This window comes from Octopus bimaculoides, chromosome 7 (assembly GCF_046866305.1).
Source record: "Octopus bimaculoides isolate indiv1 chromosome 7, ASM4686630v1, whole genome shotgun sequence".
Lineage (NCBI taxonomy): Eukaryota > Metazoa > Mollusca > Cephalopoda > Octopoda > Octopodidae > Octopus > Octopus bimaculoides.
The window spans coordinates 75,705,264-75,718,667 of NC_142934.1; the positions used below are offsets into that span (position 1 = coordinate 75,705,264).

The window sequence follows — 13,404 nt, forward strand, 5'->3', positions numbered from 1 at the left end:
TTCAGGTTTTGGCTCTAATGTTAATCATGTTAACCCTTTTATTAAAATATTTCTGTTGAGATGCTCTGTCTTTGTTTCAATTAATTTTTTAAATAACGAAGAATTCAGTAAAATAACTTAGTTATCATTAAGCTAATGTAAGGAACACAAAGTGTGACTAAGGTTTGGTGGAAGATTTTAATTCAGAACTTTTGGAAACAAGACATTTGTACTACAGAGCCAGAGGTAGTTTCAGCCAGGTTGGTATCAAAAATGTTAAACTCCCACTGTCACATGTACACATGGGTTGTCTGCAGTCGAGGATGGGCTATGACTAATGTAGTTGAGTTTACACAAACAATGGCTCAAATCTGTCTAAGACATTCCATTGTCTAGACTTAGACTTGTTTAGGTGCAAGTGTGGCTGTGTGATTAAGAAGTTTTATTCCTAACATCATAGTTTCAGGTTCAATCCTACTACATAGCACCTTGAGCCCCAGACTGACTAAAGCTTTGTAAGTGTATTTGGCAGATGGAAACCAAAAGAAGCCGGTCATATACATAACAAATGAATAAATGAATGAATGTATGTATGTAAGTATGTATGATGTATGTATGTACACAGAAGAGACTCAGAGAGACAAATATTTGCATTTACTCCATATACATATGTACGTATATGTAAGTAAAGGCAAGTACGTGTACATCTGAGTCACTATATGTTGACAGCTGTAAACGATTGTCACTATCATATAAGTAGTGTCAATCATTTCCAGTGTTCTGTGAAAACATGTCTGGCCATGGAGAAACATTACCTTGCTTGGAAACAGGTGAGGTTAGTGACATGAAGGGCATCTGGCTGTAGAAAAATATCAGTAAACTCCGTCCAACCCAGGCAAGCATGGAAAAGTGAGCATTAAAACAATGATGATAATGATGATGGTGGTGGTGGTGGTGGTGATGATGATGATAAGCACTAAGAATAACACTAATCTCAGCAGGAAAAAAACTTACTTTGGAAATTTGCATACTCCAAGAGAAACGAGAGTCTTTTAGCTGCTTCATTAATCTCTGTAGCCAATTTATATATCGTTACATCCATTGACTGGAATTAAAAAGTACAGTGAAACACAACTTAAAAATGAAGGGGCTTTACAACCCCTTACAAAGTGAAAATTTTACAGCATGCATACATGGAAAATATTCGTAGGAGCGGGCATGGCTGAGCAGTTAAGAAGTTGTTTTATAACCATGTGGTTTTAGGTTCAATTTCATAGCGCAATCAGGCTTTTTCTATAGCCCAAGCCTGATCAATGGCTTGTGAGAGAATTTGGTAAACAAAAACTATGTACCAGCCTTTTTCTTTCTCTCTTGCTCCAGCTGTGTGTGTGTGTGCATGTACATATGTATATATGTACACACACACATATATATATATATATATATATATATATATATATATGTATGCATGTATTCATGTATATGTGTGAATGTGCCTGCATGTATGTACAAATGTACATATATACATATATATGTATGTATTTATGTATATGTGTGAGTATGCATGAATGTATGAGATAGTATCAAAAAGTTCCAAGATGAGTTACATTTAATAAAAAATAACTTATTTACCTAAGTTTTAACATCCTCTCCTTTGAAATAGTCACTTTGCGCCACAATAAACTGGTCCCAGCATTCCTGCCACTTTTGGAATCCAGCCTGGAAGTTGTTTTCTGAAAGTGAGTTGAGGACCTTCTGCGATTTGCTCTGGATCTCAACAATGGTATTAGAATGGTGACCTTTGAGCTGCATTTTCATCTTGGGGAAGAGATGGAAGTCTGCCGATGCTAAATCTGGCCAACAGGGCTGATGCAGAAATGATACCATGTTGTTTTTGACAAGAAACCCATGAGTAAGGAGAGCTCAGTGACAGGGTGCATTGTCATCATGAAGAATCTAATTCTTTGCTCTCCAGAGATCCAGCGGATTTTGCCAAATGTCCTCCCTCAAACACTTCAAAATGTCACAGTAGAACTCTTGATTGACCGTCTGGCCCTGGGCGACGAATTCTCGATGCACAATACCACATTTCCAGGAGTGATGCTTGTGACAGGTCTTCCAGGTCGCTCTTCCAGGGACACTCATGACAGGTCTTCCAGATCGCTCTTCCAATTTTGAAGCACCCATGCTACTCAAAACATTGCAAACAACCCATTACCTCATTGTCATAAGCTTACTAAAGCATGCTCAATGTGTCTGTAGCAGATTTCCCAAGTTTAACGCAAAATTTCCCATTGGCTCTTTGTTCCTGTCCATGACAAAATCACAGACTACAGTATACAAGTGATCACAAAAACATAAATTTCACAACTTGCAAAGTAAACACAGTGATGTCATTTGGCACACTGCCCCATGAAGGTCACTGCTAGCTCTCACTGGACATGCAACCATGTGCTGCTGTCTGTTGGCATGCTACAGAACTAATCCAGGAACGTTTTGATGCAACTTCATTTGTATATGTGTGTGTTTGTGTGTGTGTGTGTGTGTGTGTGTGTGTGTGTGTGTGTGTGTGTGTGTGTGTGTGTGTGTTGTGTGTGTGTGTGTGTGTGTGTGTGCTTGTTTATGTCTCATCAGTTGAGAACCAATGTTGGTTTGTTTATGTTCTCATAACTTAGTGTTTCTATAAAAACAGATTTTTGCTAACAGTCTCTCGCACAGAGAACATACAGTCCTCTACAGTTACTGCTACCTTACATTAGACACCTTAAACAAAGGACAATCATTGTATCTTTACTAATAAAGATATACCTGCTGAAGGAAGGCTATGGTCTCCACCAGATCTTTTGTTGTACTTGGAATGTCACTGACTTTATCACTGATCTTCTCATATCTGCGACATATGCTGCCAAAATAATGAATTACAATAGATATAAACATATATGTGTGTCTGCACATGCATACATACATATATCATAATCATTATTGTCATCACCAGTTAATAACCATTTTCTATGCTGGCATGGGTTAGATGGCTTGACATATGAGCTGGCAAAAGCAGGCACCGCACCAGGTTCCATAGTCTGTTTTGGCTTGGTTTTACCAGTTGGATGCCCTTCATAATGCCAACCACTTTACGGAGTGTACTGAATACTTCTAACATGGCACCATCACCAATGTTTTTTACACAGCACCATATATATATATATATATATATATATATATATATAATTTTAAAAAAACTAAGTAAAAACAACAACGAAAAAACAACGCGAGGACATGGTACATGTAAAGTATTAGCAGACGTTCAGGGAAGGAAAGAAAGGTAGTTTTACATTTCGAGCAAAGCTCTTCTTCAGAAACAGGAGACAGAGGAAAGTCGAAAGTCCAAGAGAAAAGGAAGATGAAGGAGAAAAATAGCCAATGATCCACATGTAGCAGCACCACCACCACCACCACCACCACCACCACCACCATCAGCATCAGCAGCAGCAGCATTTAATCATCATTTTCCATGCTGGCCCGAATTGGAAGGTTTGGCTGGTGCTGACAAGTCAGAGAAGACTGCGTCAAGCTTGACTGTCTGCTTTGACATGGTTTCTATGGCTGGACACCCTTTCTAACGCCAACCACTTCAGAGAGTATACTGGGTGCTTTCTACTTGGTATCAGTATTGAGAAGTACATGGAACAAATAAGGGATGCAATAAGGGTGAAGCACTTGCAAAAACAGCACTACTTGGAACTGCTTGAATACTCCAGATGGTGCTTGAAAAGTAAGGGGTGTTACCTTAGTTCACTGGTAATGAACAGTTGACACCATAGTACATCTCCAGCATTAGAAGCTGTGCAAAAACAATATAATAATAATAATAATAATAATAATGATAATAATAATAAAAATAATAATAATAACCTCCTATTTAATTCGCGATTTTCATCAACACAATGAGTAATAAGGCGCTGTTTTAAACCTTCTGCTTTGTTGCACAATGCTTCATTTAAGAGTGTACAATCTAGAGAAAACATACTGAGTGGTACTGTAACATATAAGACAGCTATTTCATTCTTCAGATCTTGGAAGGCATCAATTTTCTGTAAGAGTATGAGATAGAAGAAAATGAAAACGAGAAACAATTATTTATTATATCAAGCGTTGACAGTTTACAAAAAGTTCCACCCCAAGCACAACAATGGATCACAACAATGCTGAAGCAAAAATTGTTTGCAGTTTATATAAGGGTTTGTTGACCTCAAAAGAGTGTACAGATTTGGTTAGAAATGTCTTTGAAAGCTAACTGAAAGATGTAGAAATGATATCAATAGTTGTGTATATATTTGTATGTGTATGTACAGGGGATGGACAAAAAAAATGGAAACACCTAGCATGATAGTATCATAATTTTGAAATATCTATAAAACTGTCAAAAGCTTGTTTATTTATATGTTTTTTGATTTATTATTAGTGTTGCTTAATATGTTTCGCTAAAATGGCTGTTTCTTTTCAGATATCATCAGAAAAAGGTAATTAAAAATCATTAAAATGACAGATCTATTGGACTTTCAAAGAAGTCAAATTGTTGGTGCTCATATGGCAGGCTCCAGCATAATGAAAACAGCCGAAATGTTTGGTGTATCAAAAAGTATTGTCTCGAAAGTAATGACAGTCTTTGAGAAAGAAGGAAAAAAACCTCCTTGTTGAAACAAAACTCCAGAAGAAAACCAAAACTTTCAGATAGGGACCGACGGACTCTTATGCGAATTGTTAGAAAGGATCACAAAAGTACGGCTCCGAAAATTATTGCAGAGCTTAATTACCACCTTGAGAACACAGTTTCCACAAAAACTACTCAACAGGAACTGCACAAAGCCAGATTTCACAGGAGGGCTGCAATCAGAAAACCACTACTTTCAAAAACAAATGCTGCAAGGCATTTAGAGTGGAGTAAAAACCTACTGAATTGGTCCCTAGAGCAGTGGAAAAATGCTATTTACTCAGACAAGTCATCCTGTACCTTATTTCCGACCACCAGCTGAGTTTACGTGCGGAGACAGCCAAAAGAAGCATTTGACCCAACTGTAAAACATGGAGGAGAATCTGTGATGATCTGGGGTGCTATATCTTGGAAATCCACTGGCCCAATGGTTTGCCTTCATGGCAGAATTAATATTTAAGCATTTTATCTGATCGAATTCATCCTACGGTTGCAGGGGGGAGAGGGGGAGAGGGGGAGAGGGGGAGGAGGGGAGAGGGGGAGAGTGGGGGAGGGGGAGGGGGAGGGGTGAGGGGTAGAGGGGGCGGGGTAGAGGGGTAGAGGGGGAGGGTAGAGGGGGAGCGGGGGATTAGAGGAGGGGGAGGGGGAGGAGAGGGGGGAAAGGGGAGGAAAGGGGAGGAAAGGGGAGGAAAGGGGAGGAAAGGGGAGGAAAGGGGAGGAAAGGGGAGGGTGGGAGGGGAGGAGATGGGAGGAGGAGGAGGAGGAGGAGGGGGAGGGGAGGGGGAGGGGAGGAGGAGAGGGGAGGGGGGGGGGGGAGGAGGGGAGGAGGAGGGGAGGAGGAGGAGAGGGGAGGAGGAGGAGAGGGGAGGAGGAGGAGAGGGGAGAGGGGAGGAGGAGGAGAGGGGAGAGGGGAGGAGGAGGAGAGGGGAGGAGGAGGAGGAGGAGAGGGGAGGAGGAGGAGAGGGGAGGAGGAGAGGGGAGAGGGGAGGAGGAGGAGAGGGGAGAGGGGAGGAGGAGGAGAGGGGAGGAGGAGGAGGAGGAGAGGGGAGGAGGAGGAGAGGGGAGGAGGAGGAGAGGGGAGGAGGAGGAGAGGGGAGGAGGAGGAGAGGGGAGGAGGAGGAGAGGGGAGGAGGAGGAGAGGGGAGGAGGAGGAGAGGGGAGGAGGAGGAGAGGGGAGGAGGAGGAGAGGGGAGGAGGAGGAGAGGGGAGGAGGAGGAGAGGGGAGGAGGAGGAGAGGGGAGGAGGAGGAGAGGGGAGGAGGAGGAGAGGGGAGGAGGAGGAGAGGGGAGGAGGAGGAGAGGGGAGGAGGAGGAGAGGGGAGGAGGAGGAGAGGGGAGGAGGAGGAGAGGGGAGGAGGAGGAGAGGGGAGGAGGAGGAGAGGGGAGGAGGAGAATGTGGGAGTAGACTGAAAGTAGCAGGATTGGTCAAGTGACCTAAAAGTGACCAATTGTGGTTGTAATAGTAGTGATTGCATCATTGTTTAATGTCTACTTTTCCATGCTGATGTAGGTCAGATGGAATTTGTTGAGGTTGATAATCTGTCACAGGATGCTTTCCTTGTTGCTAAACATCAAATGCTTCTAAGTAAGATAATATTTCCCCATCTTAGAAGATTGAAAATGAAGGACACCACTCACTGGCATGATGGTGACACTTGCTTACAACTACCCAGTCACAGACAGGATGCCAAATGCACTTTTGCCAAAGGACAAGAAGTCAAAGCCAAAAAACCAAATTGACACAATGCTGAACAGACATAAAGCCAAACGAACAAGATGCCAAAGGGTCACAATAATAAAAAAAAATTCCTACCTACATAGTTTAATGAACAATTCACTAATTTGGCACTTAAGACTTAATGAGATTAAATTTTAATTTTTGTATATCTTTTCAGCATCCTGTCCATTCAGCTTTATGCCCATTTGGTAATGTGTCCATTTGGCTTCTTGGCTTTGACTTCTTGTCCTTCGGCAAAAGTGTATTCAGCATCCCGTCTGTGTACCCAACTACTACACAATGTCAAGGAAAGGAGAGAGTAACACACAGACACACACACAAACAGGCACATATGAATACACACACGATGGGCTTCTTTCAATTTCCACCTACCAAATCAACTCTCAAGACTTCTGTCAGCCCAAGACTATGGTAGAAGACACTTGCCCAAGGTACCTTGCAGTGGAATTGAACCTGAAACCATGTGGTTGGGAAATAAACTTGTAGTTAAATTTATCTACTTGAGACTCTTCCTCTAAGTCTGTGCATGATACAATATGGCATGATTTAGTATATGCTACAGACTAGCTGTTGATTACCTATACGCTAGTTCAAAGCTAAAGAGATAGGTCAGAAACTAACAATATATTATACTAGCTGACCACATGCCATCAATAATGACAGCTAATTGTAGTATTTTATATATAAATAAGGTACAATATAAGGTACATAACAATCACATATACAAACATTCACATACTTCCCTTGTACACGCACACAGACACACATACTCACACAGAGTTGAAGCGCTGATTTTTTTCACCTCTTCCTACCTCATTCATCTATCACCCCTTCCTTTCTCTCATTGCTATTACTTTCTCTCAATCTCTCTCAGTCAGGGCTATTACTCTTGCTACTTCTCCTTCACTGAATTACTATTCTCTCTCCTCCATGTCTGGTGTGATTCTGGACACACACACACACACACACATACAAATATATAAAAACATTATGCTCATTTTTATATTAGGAGATAATATAGTGTGGTACAGTTTTGATATAAAGTGAGTTAATCCTGTAGAATTTGACAATAGCAATAGTGCATAGGTATACTCTTTATGTAGTTGCTTTTAACATGGTGTATATAGTAACCACCCATACTCTAACATATTTACTACCACTATTCAGGTATTGAGTTTGTAGAACTTCAGATGGTGGGTTAAACCAAGTGAGGGGATTGTGATAATACTGCACCAGTAGACGAAAGACTCCAGGAAAGTAATCCCAAGGAGTCACTGGTGAGGGTGGAGGAACCTACTCAAGTCATTGGCCTAGGGTTTGGAGCCGAGGTGTGTTTTAGATGGAGGCATACAGTTGTAGCTAACAGCCTTGAGAGGTATGGGTGCCACCAAGCTAACTTGCCCATGATACATTCATGATGATGACAACCAGACCAGACCAGACCAGAACCCATACAGGATAGGTTGTTGACCAGGTTAGCACCAAAGAGTGGACAGGCATCAATTTCGATGAGTTACAGAGGGCAATCGTAGAATTAAGAGAAGTGACGAAATTTGGTTGCCCCTAACAATCACACAGTCAATGGATAGGAAGAAAGGAAAAGATCTGACAATTCCAATGTTAGATAAAGGTTATCACAGATGTAACAACAACAAAGTAACAACAAGAATAACTACAAATACAATAACAATACGAATAATAAGCACATAGGCAAAAACTCAAGAATTACAACAACAACTGTAACAGAAAATACAACAGCAACAATAACAACCTCTCTGAATTCATGAATACTATGTTGCTCTTTGAGGAAAGCAGTGACATCTTGTTGGGCTTTTCTATTCAGTAGATCAGCATACTTCATATAGTAATTCAAATATCTGCAATAGATATATTAACTTATTATTATCAGGATTCTGTGCCAGCATGTAAATCTGTAACTAATAAAAAGCATGCACTTATTTTACCCTCCCTAAGTAAACCAGACTAAAGAGATTTCAAACATGTGGAGTCCCCTAACAGTTATTGCAAGAGAGATAATCATTTCTTCATAATATTTCGCAGGACTAAGGCAGCAAGCTGGTAGAATCACTAGCATGTCAGGCAAAATGCTTAGTAGCATATCATCCACCTTTATGTTCTGAGTTCAAATTCCACCAGGGTCAACTTTGCCTTTCATCCTTTCAGGGTTGATAATGTAAGTACCATTTGAGCACTGGGGTTGATGTAATCAACTTACACTCTCCCATGAAATTGCTGACCTTGTGTCAAAATCTGAAACCGATATTTGACAGGATTAGAAGTCTGAATTTGAAATAAAAGAATAAAGGAGATGAACTCTCAACATTCCACTTCTTTGTAATTGGTTACTTTGTGGACTGCTAAACAAATTTGTAAGAGGAGCTTTCTATGATAGCTGCACAATTCTCTGAATCAACATCTTAAATTACTTGTTTTTTTTTTAATATTTTTTACTTACTTCTTGCAAAATTCCTTAAAATTTCTAGAACATACAGAAAGCTGAAAAAGAACCATGAACATTTAGATCTTGGTCTAAAGCTCTCTCAAGTGAACTATTTCAATTATCTGCAAATGTTGCCATAATTTTTAGAAATATATTTACTGTCATTAAAATAAGAATATTTTACTAAACTATATACCAAATAAAATATGTTAAATAAATATGTTAAGAATTCATAGAGCCTCAAAGAGAGCAATATTCTGGCATCAAAAGGTGAAAATACCAAACTTCAAAGGAAATATTCAATTGGCAACAATACTTGGAAAAGCTTATGTGTTGAGGGAAGTGTTGCTCCTCTAAGCTGTGGGATGGAGCTGAGACATGACAGATAAATCAAGAGAAGTTAAGTAAATAATAATGTTTCCTTTATTAATCATGAAGGGTGAACAAAAACATTGTGAATGTACAGGATGATACAATGCAAAGTTACATAAAAGAGTGTATAAAAAAGGAATAACAGAGACAAAAGAAATGAGAGACTTCTAAAGGTTACTATAACAACGACAACAAAACAGAAGAAAGTTGATTATAACAACAGCAAAAATGAAAGATATGAATAGGATTCTCCTTACTTTTGAGGTCCAACCACATTCCTCTTAAACATTTCTACAGCTTGATCCACAATTTCAGTAACCTGGGTCTCGTCAATATGAGGAGCACGCAAAAGTAAGTTTCGATTGCGCATATCAGGAAACACCTCACACTCCACCCTTGACAACCCAGTGCCAGATGCGACAATTTCAGAGAAACCTTTAATGATAAGGTTAAGAATATCTCGGAATGGAGGGTCGAAAACGATTTTTGGTTCTTCAACTTTCAATTTAATTATCATGATTGGATCAAGAACATACTGTATTTCATCATAATGCTCGCCAAAATCATTACCTTGCTGAAAAACATTATTTGAAAAATACAATTATTCATTTGTTATTCATTTTAACATTTTCTGCAAAAGAATAAAAACTAAATATCTAAAATATGACTGATTTTAAAATGTTTCTGTTAAATCTCATGGAATGAGACAACTGGGCCCAATTGTTTGAACACTGGAGATTTTGCCTGGTAGACTGGATACTGAACCTTTTTTTGGTGACAGTACTTTTTGATACTGAAAGCAAATACACACACACATACGTGTGTGCAGAAATATACACATACAGATATATAGAGAGAGAGAGCGGAGGGAGAGCAAGAAACATTATAGTTTATTAATTTGAATACAATTGACATAAACACTTTCCTTGTCCTTTTATAAAAGGAAATATGCATACACACATAAGCACAGAGAGAGTTGGGGGAGAGCGAAAGAAACATTAAAATGAGAGAAAACATCTGATGTCAGATAAGTCAACACTAAATCAGTGACACCAAATAAGCAGGGCTAGAATGACTGTACCAAAATGTCTTATACCTAAATCTCATACTCCATTAGATTACACATGAAAAGTAAACAGACATAGTCAAGTGGATAAAGTATTTGACTATCTCCTCATAGATTCCATGTTCAAAAGTGCTGTAGGTATTATTTTGTATTTCTAGGCAGATTACTTTGTTTTATGCTATCTCAGATCACCACTTAACTAGAAGGAACAGTTACCAAGTCATGTGAGAAAATTAACTGGGATAGAACAGTAAAATTTATGATACTTGATAAGGTACCTGACTTGTGAGAGACCAGTGCTCAAAGAATCAGAAAAAAACTGAGAAAAATACCTTGTGGTAATATTTATCCCCACTTAAATATGGATGTATGGGTGTTCTGTTAGAACAAACTATACTGCAGTAGATACCACGAGAGAAACTCTCATATTGGCTTTTAGTGCAAAATGCTCTCTTGTTAATATCACTAGTGGGAGAGATAAATCCCCAACACCTCCAGTGATGAGGTCACCAGATCAAGATCAATATCTTGTGGTATTTAGTTACATCCCATTAAGTTCTGGGTTCAAATCATGGCAAAGCTGAGTTAAACTTTCACCTTTTTTAGATCAATACCAGTCAAGTACAGGAGGGTTTATTAAACTACAAAAACAGCTGCCACCACCACTCTTTGTTCTCTGATTAAGCAATTAAAAAAGAAATCAATTATACTGAATATAGGCAGCAACAGAGAAAATACAAATGAATACTTACATAATGGATTTCAAAGAATGAAAGAAAGTCTTTGAGGGAATTAATGATAGTGCTTCTGAGCTGGAGGGACATTAAAGATTCAACACTGGAGAAAAATTTCTGCACCATTTCTAATGAGTCAACATTATTCTGAGGTACAAGATGGTACCAGAGATCTTTTTGGTTTAGAAATACTTGTGCACAGGTTGGTAACCATCTGGAACATGGAACATAGACAAGGAGAGATGAAAACAGGAACATATATTAAGAAAGGGTCCTCTAAATGAGCAATTTTTGGTGCTCCTGAGGTTGCAAGGTGGCTACTGGGATGTGAAGTTCATGTAATCCTATCTTAGATTGTGATGGGAGACCTGAAAAATAATGCTATTTAGGCAACTTATGCTCACCTTCACATTGTTTCTGTTGAAGTACTTGTCATATTTATAGATAAATGTAAAATGATTACTTAACAGGGATAGGAAAATTCTAGCTATGTTAGTGCTTGTGCTCATGCTGTATGGTAAATTGAACCAAATTAATTTCTCTTCTTGGTTCAGCTAGTGTATGTGTGTGTGTGTTTGTGTTTGTATGTGTGTGTGTGTGTGTGTGTGTGTACATGTGTGCATGCGGGTGTGTGTGTATGTAGGGTGGGGACACTCTATATACTATTTTCTCACTAAAAACACTACTAATTTACGCAAGAATTATGATTGTAAGTGATACAATTGAAAATAAATATCCTTCTCACAAAATAGATTAAAAATTCTTCTACTTGTGCTATCTATGAGGGCTCTTAATAATAGCTGAAGGAGAGATTTTTGTGTATGTTCATGGCTTGAACGTTTCTTTAAGTGTATGTTTACCTGTAATCTAGTGTAATGCCTAAAATGTTAATTTTAGATTGGTGTTAATGATGATATTCATATTGTGTTCCTTAAATATACCTATCAGATTTTAATTAAATTCACCCATGTAATATTTTTTGGTATTATAGAAAATTTCCAAATCAGATTGGAGTCTGGTGTAGCCATCTGGTTCACCAGTCCTCAGTCAAATCGTCCAACCCATGCTAGCATGGAAAGTGGACGTTAAACAATGATGATGATGATGATAATGATGTTGTATCTATACAGTCCAGAGCTAAAGAGGATGGTTCATTTGTTGTGAACGGTTAAGACGAAAAACTTGACAGGTTCAGAGATTTTCGATCGTTTTTGTAGCTGTAGGTGTCCTTTTAAAATAAGCACAGCTTCTTTACATTGATCACAATCCTACTGATGATGTCACTAATGGTGATGAGTGCTTCCTGTTTCCATGGCTCCCATGATAGAATTAAATATAGATGGATAGAAATTTATTATATTGAACTGGGTAAGTCTACAGAGTACTTTGTTTCCTATGCTATCAAATCTATTGATAATAGCAGTAATGAAGTTACATTGAACTAATCTCTTGGTGTTTCTAATCTAAAAGTAAATCTCATCAAGTTTATACTTACCAACTAGATACAATTTATTTTTGGAGGGTTTTATTAATCTACTCGAGTTGGATAGAAGTTATACTTATGATCTTTAAGAGTAATATCAGGTGTGAAGCATTCCTGATGATCTTCCATTTTAAGTTGAGAGTCTAAGCTTTTACTGCTTTGTAATGCAACTGATGAGGCTAGATTTTTTTTTCTTTTGTATGTTTTGCTAATGTTGTCTGACAGAAGTTTATAGTGTGCAACACTATTTCCTATTTTCTATCTTTTGCTTCGTCTGATCTCATATCAAAACAGTCTTTGCAACACTTGCCAAATTATGAGAATCATGAGTACAACTCATGATGATGATGATGATGAGTACAAGTTTAACTTACACAAACAAACAAACAAACATTTTTTTACTTTTTTAGTTATTTTTCATCTTTTATCTTTTACTTGTTTCAGTCATTAGACTGTGGCCATACTGGAGTACAGCCTTGAAGAATCTTTATTCAAGTGAATTGATCGCAGTACATATTTTCTTTTCAAGCCTGGTACTTATTCCATTGCTCTCTTTTGCCAAACTACTAAGGTACGAGGATATAAACACACAAGCACCTAATGCCAAAGGGGACAAACACAGACACAAAGATCTACCAAACTCCAGGTACCCCCCATATATATATGTATATATATATATATATATATATATATATATATAAAATAAGATATCATAATTAATAAAAATAATAATAATGATAAAGTGGCCAGCAAGCTTAACCAATATAGATAAATATACATAAAGATTTAGGATATAAAAAATATATACCACCAATGAATGTTTTGTCTTCTTTCTAGCATAGCTGGTATATATTTTTTGTA

At 38.2% G+C, this 13,404-nt stretch overlaps 1 protein-coding gene across 6 annotated transcripts in view; it reads right to left on the reverse strand.

Annotated features, from left to right (window-relative positions):
• LOC106876428 (dynein axonemal heavy chain 3) overlaps nt 1-13,404 on the reverse strand; it is a 247,804-nt gene that overhangs the window by 177,933 nt on the left and 56,467 nt on the right. For all 6 annotated transcript variants that reach the window (XM_089355526.1, XM_089355522.1, XM_089355525.1 and 3 more), the window contains exons 10-15: nt 11,079-11,274; nt 9,518-9,834; nt 8,199-8,304; nt 3,892-4,070; nt 2,788-2,881; nt 994-1,084 (exon numbers count right to left, since the gene is read on the reverse strand). In XM_089355526.1, coding sequence (XP_089211652.1) covers nt 994-1,084; nt 2,788-2,881; nt 3,892-4,070; nt 8,199-8,304; nt 9,518-9,834; nt 11,079-11,274 — 983 coding nt within the window. The remainder of the gene's footprint in view (nt 1-993; nt 1,085-2,787; nt 2,882-3,891; nt 4,071-8,198; nt 8,305-9,517; nt 9,835-11,078; nt 11,275-13,404) is intronic.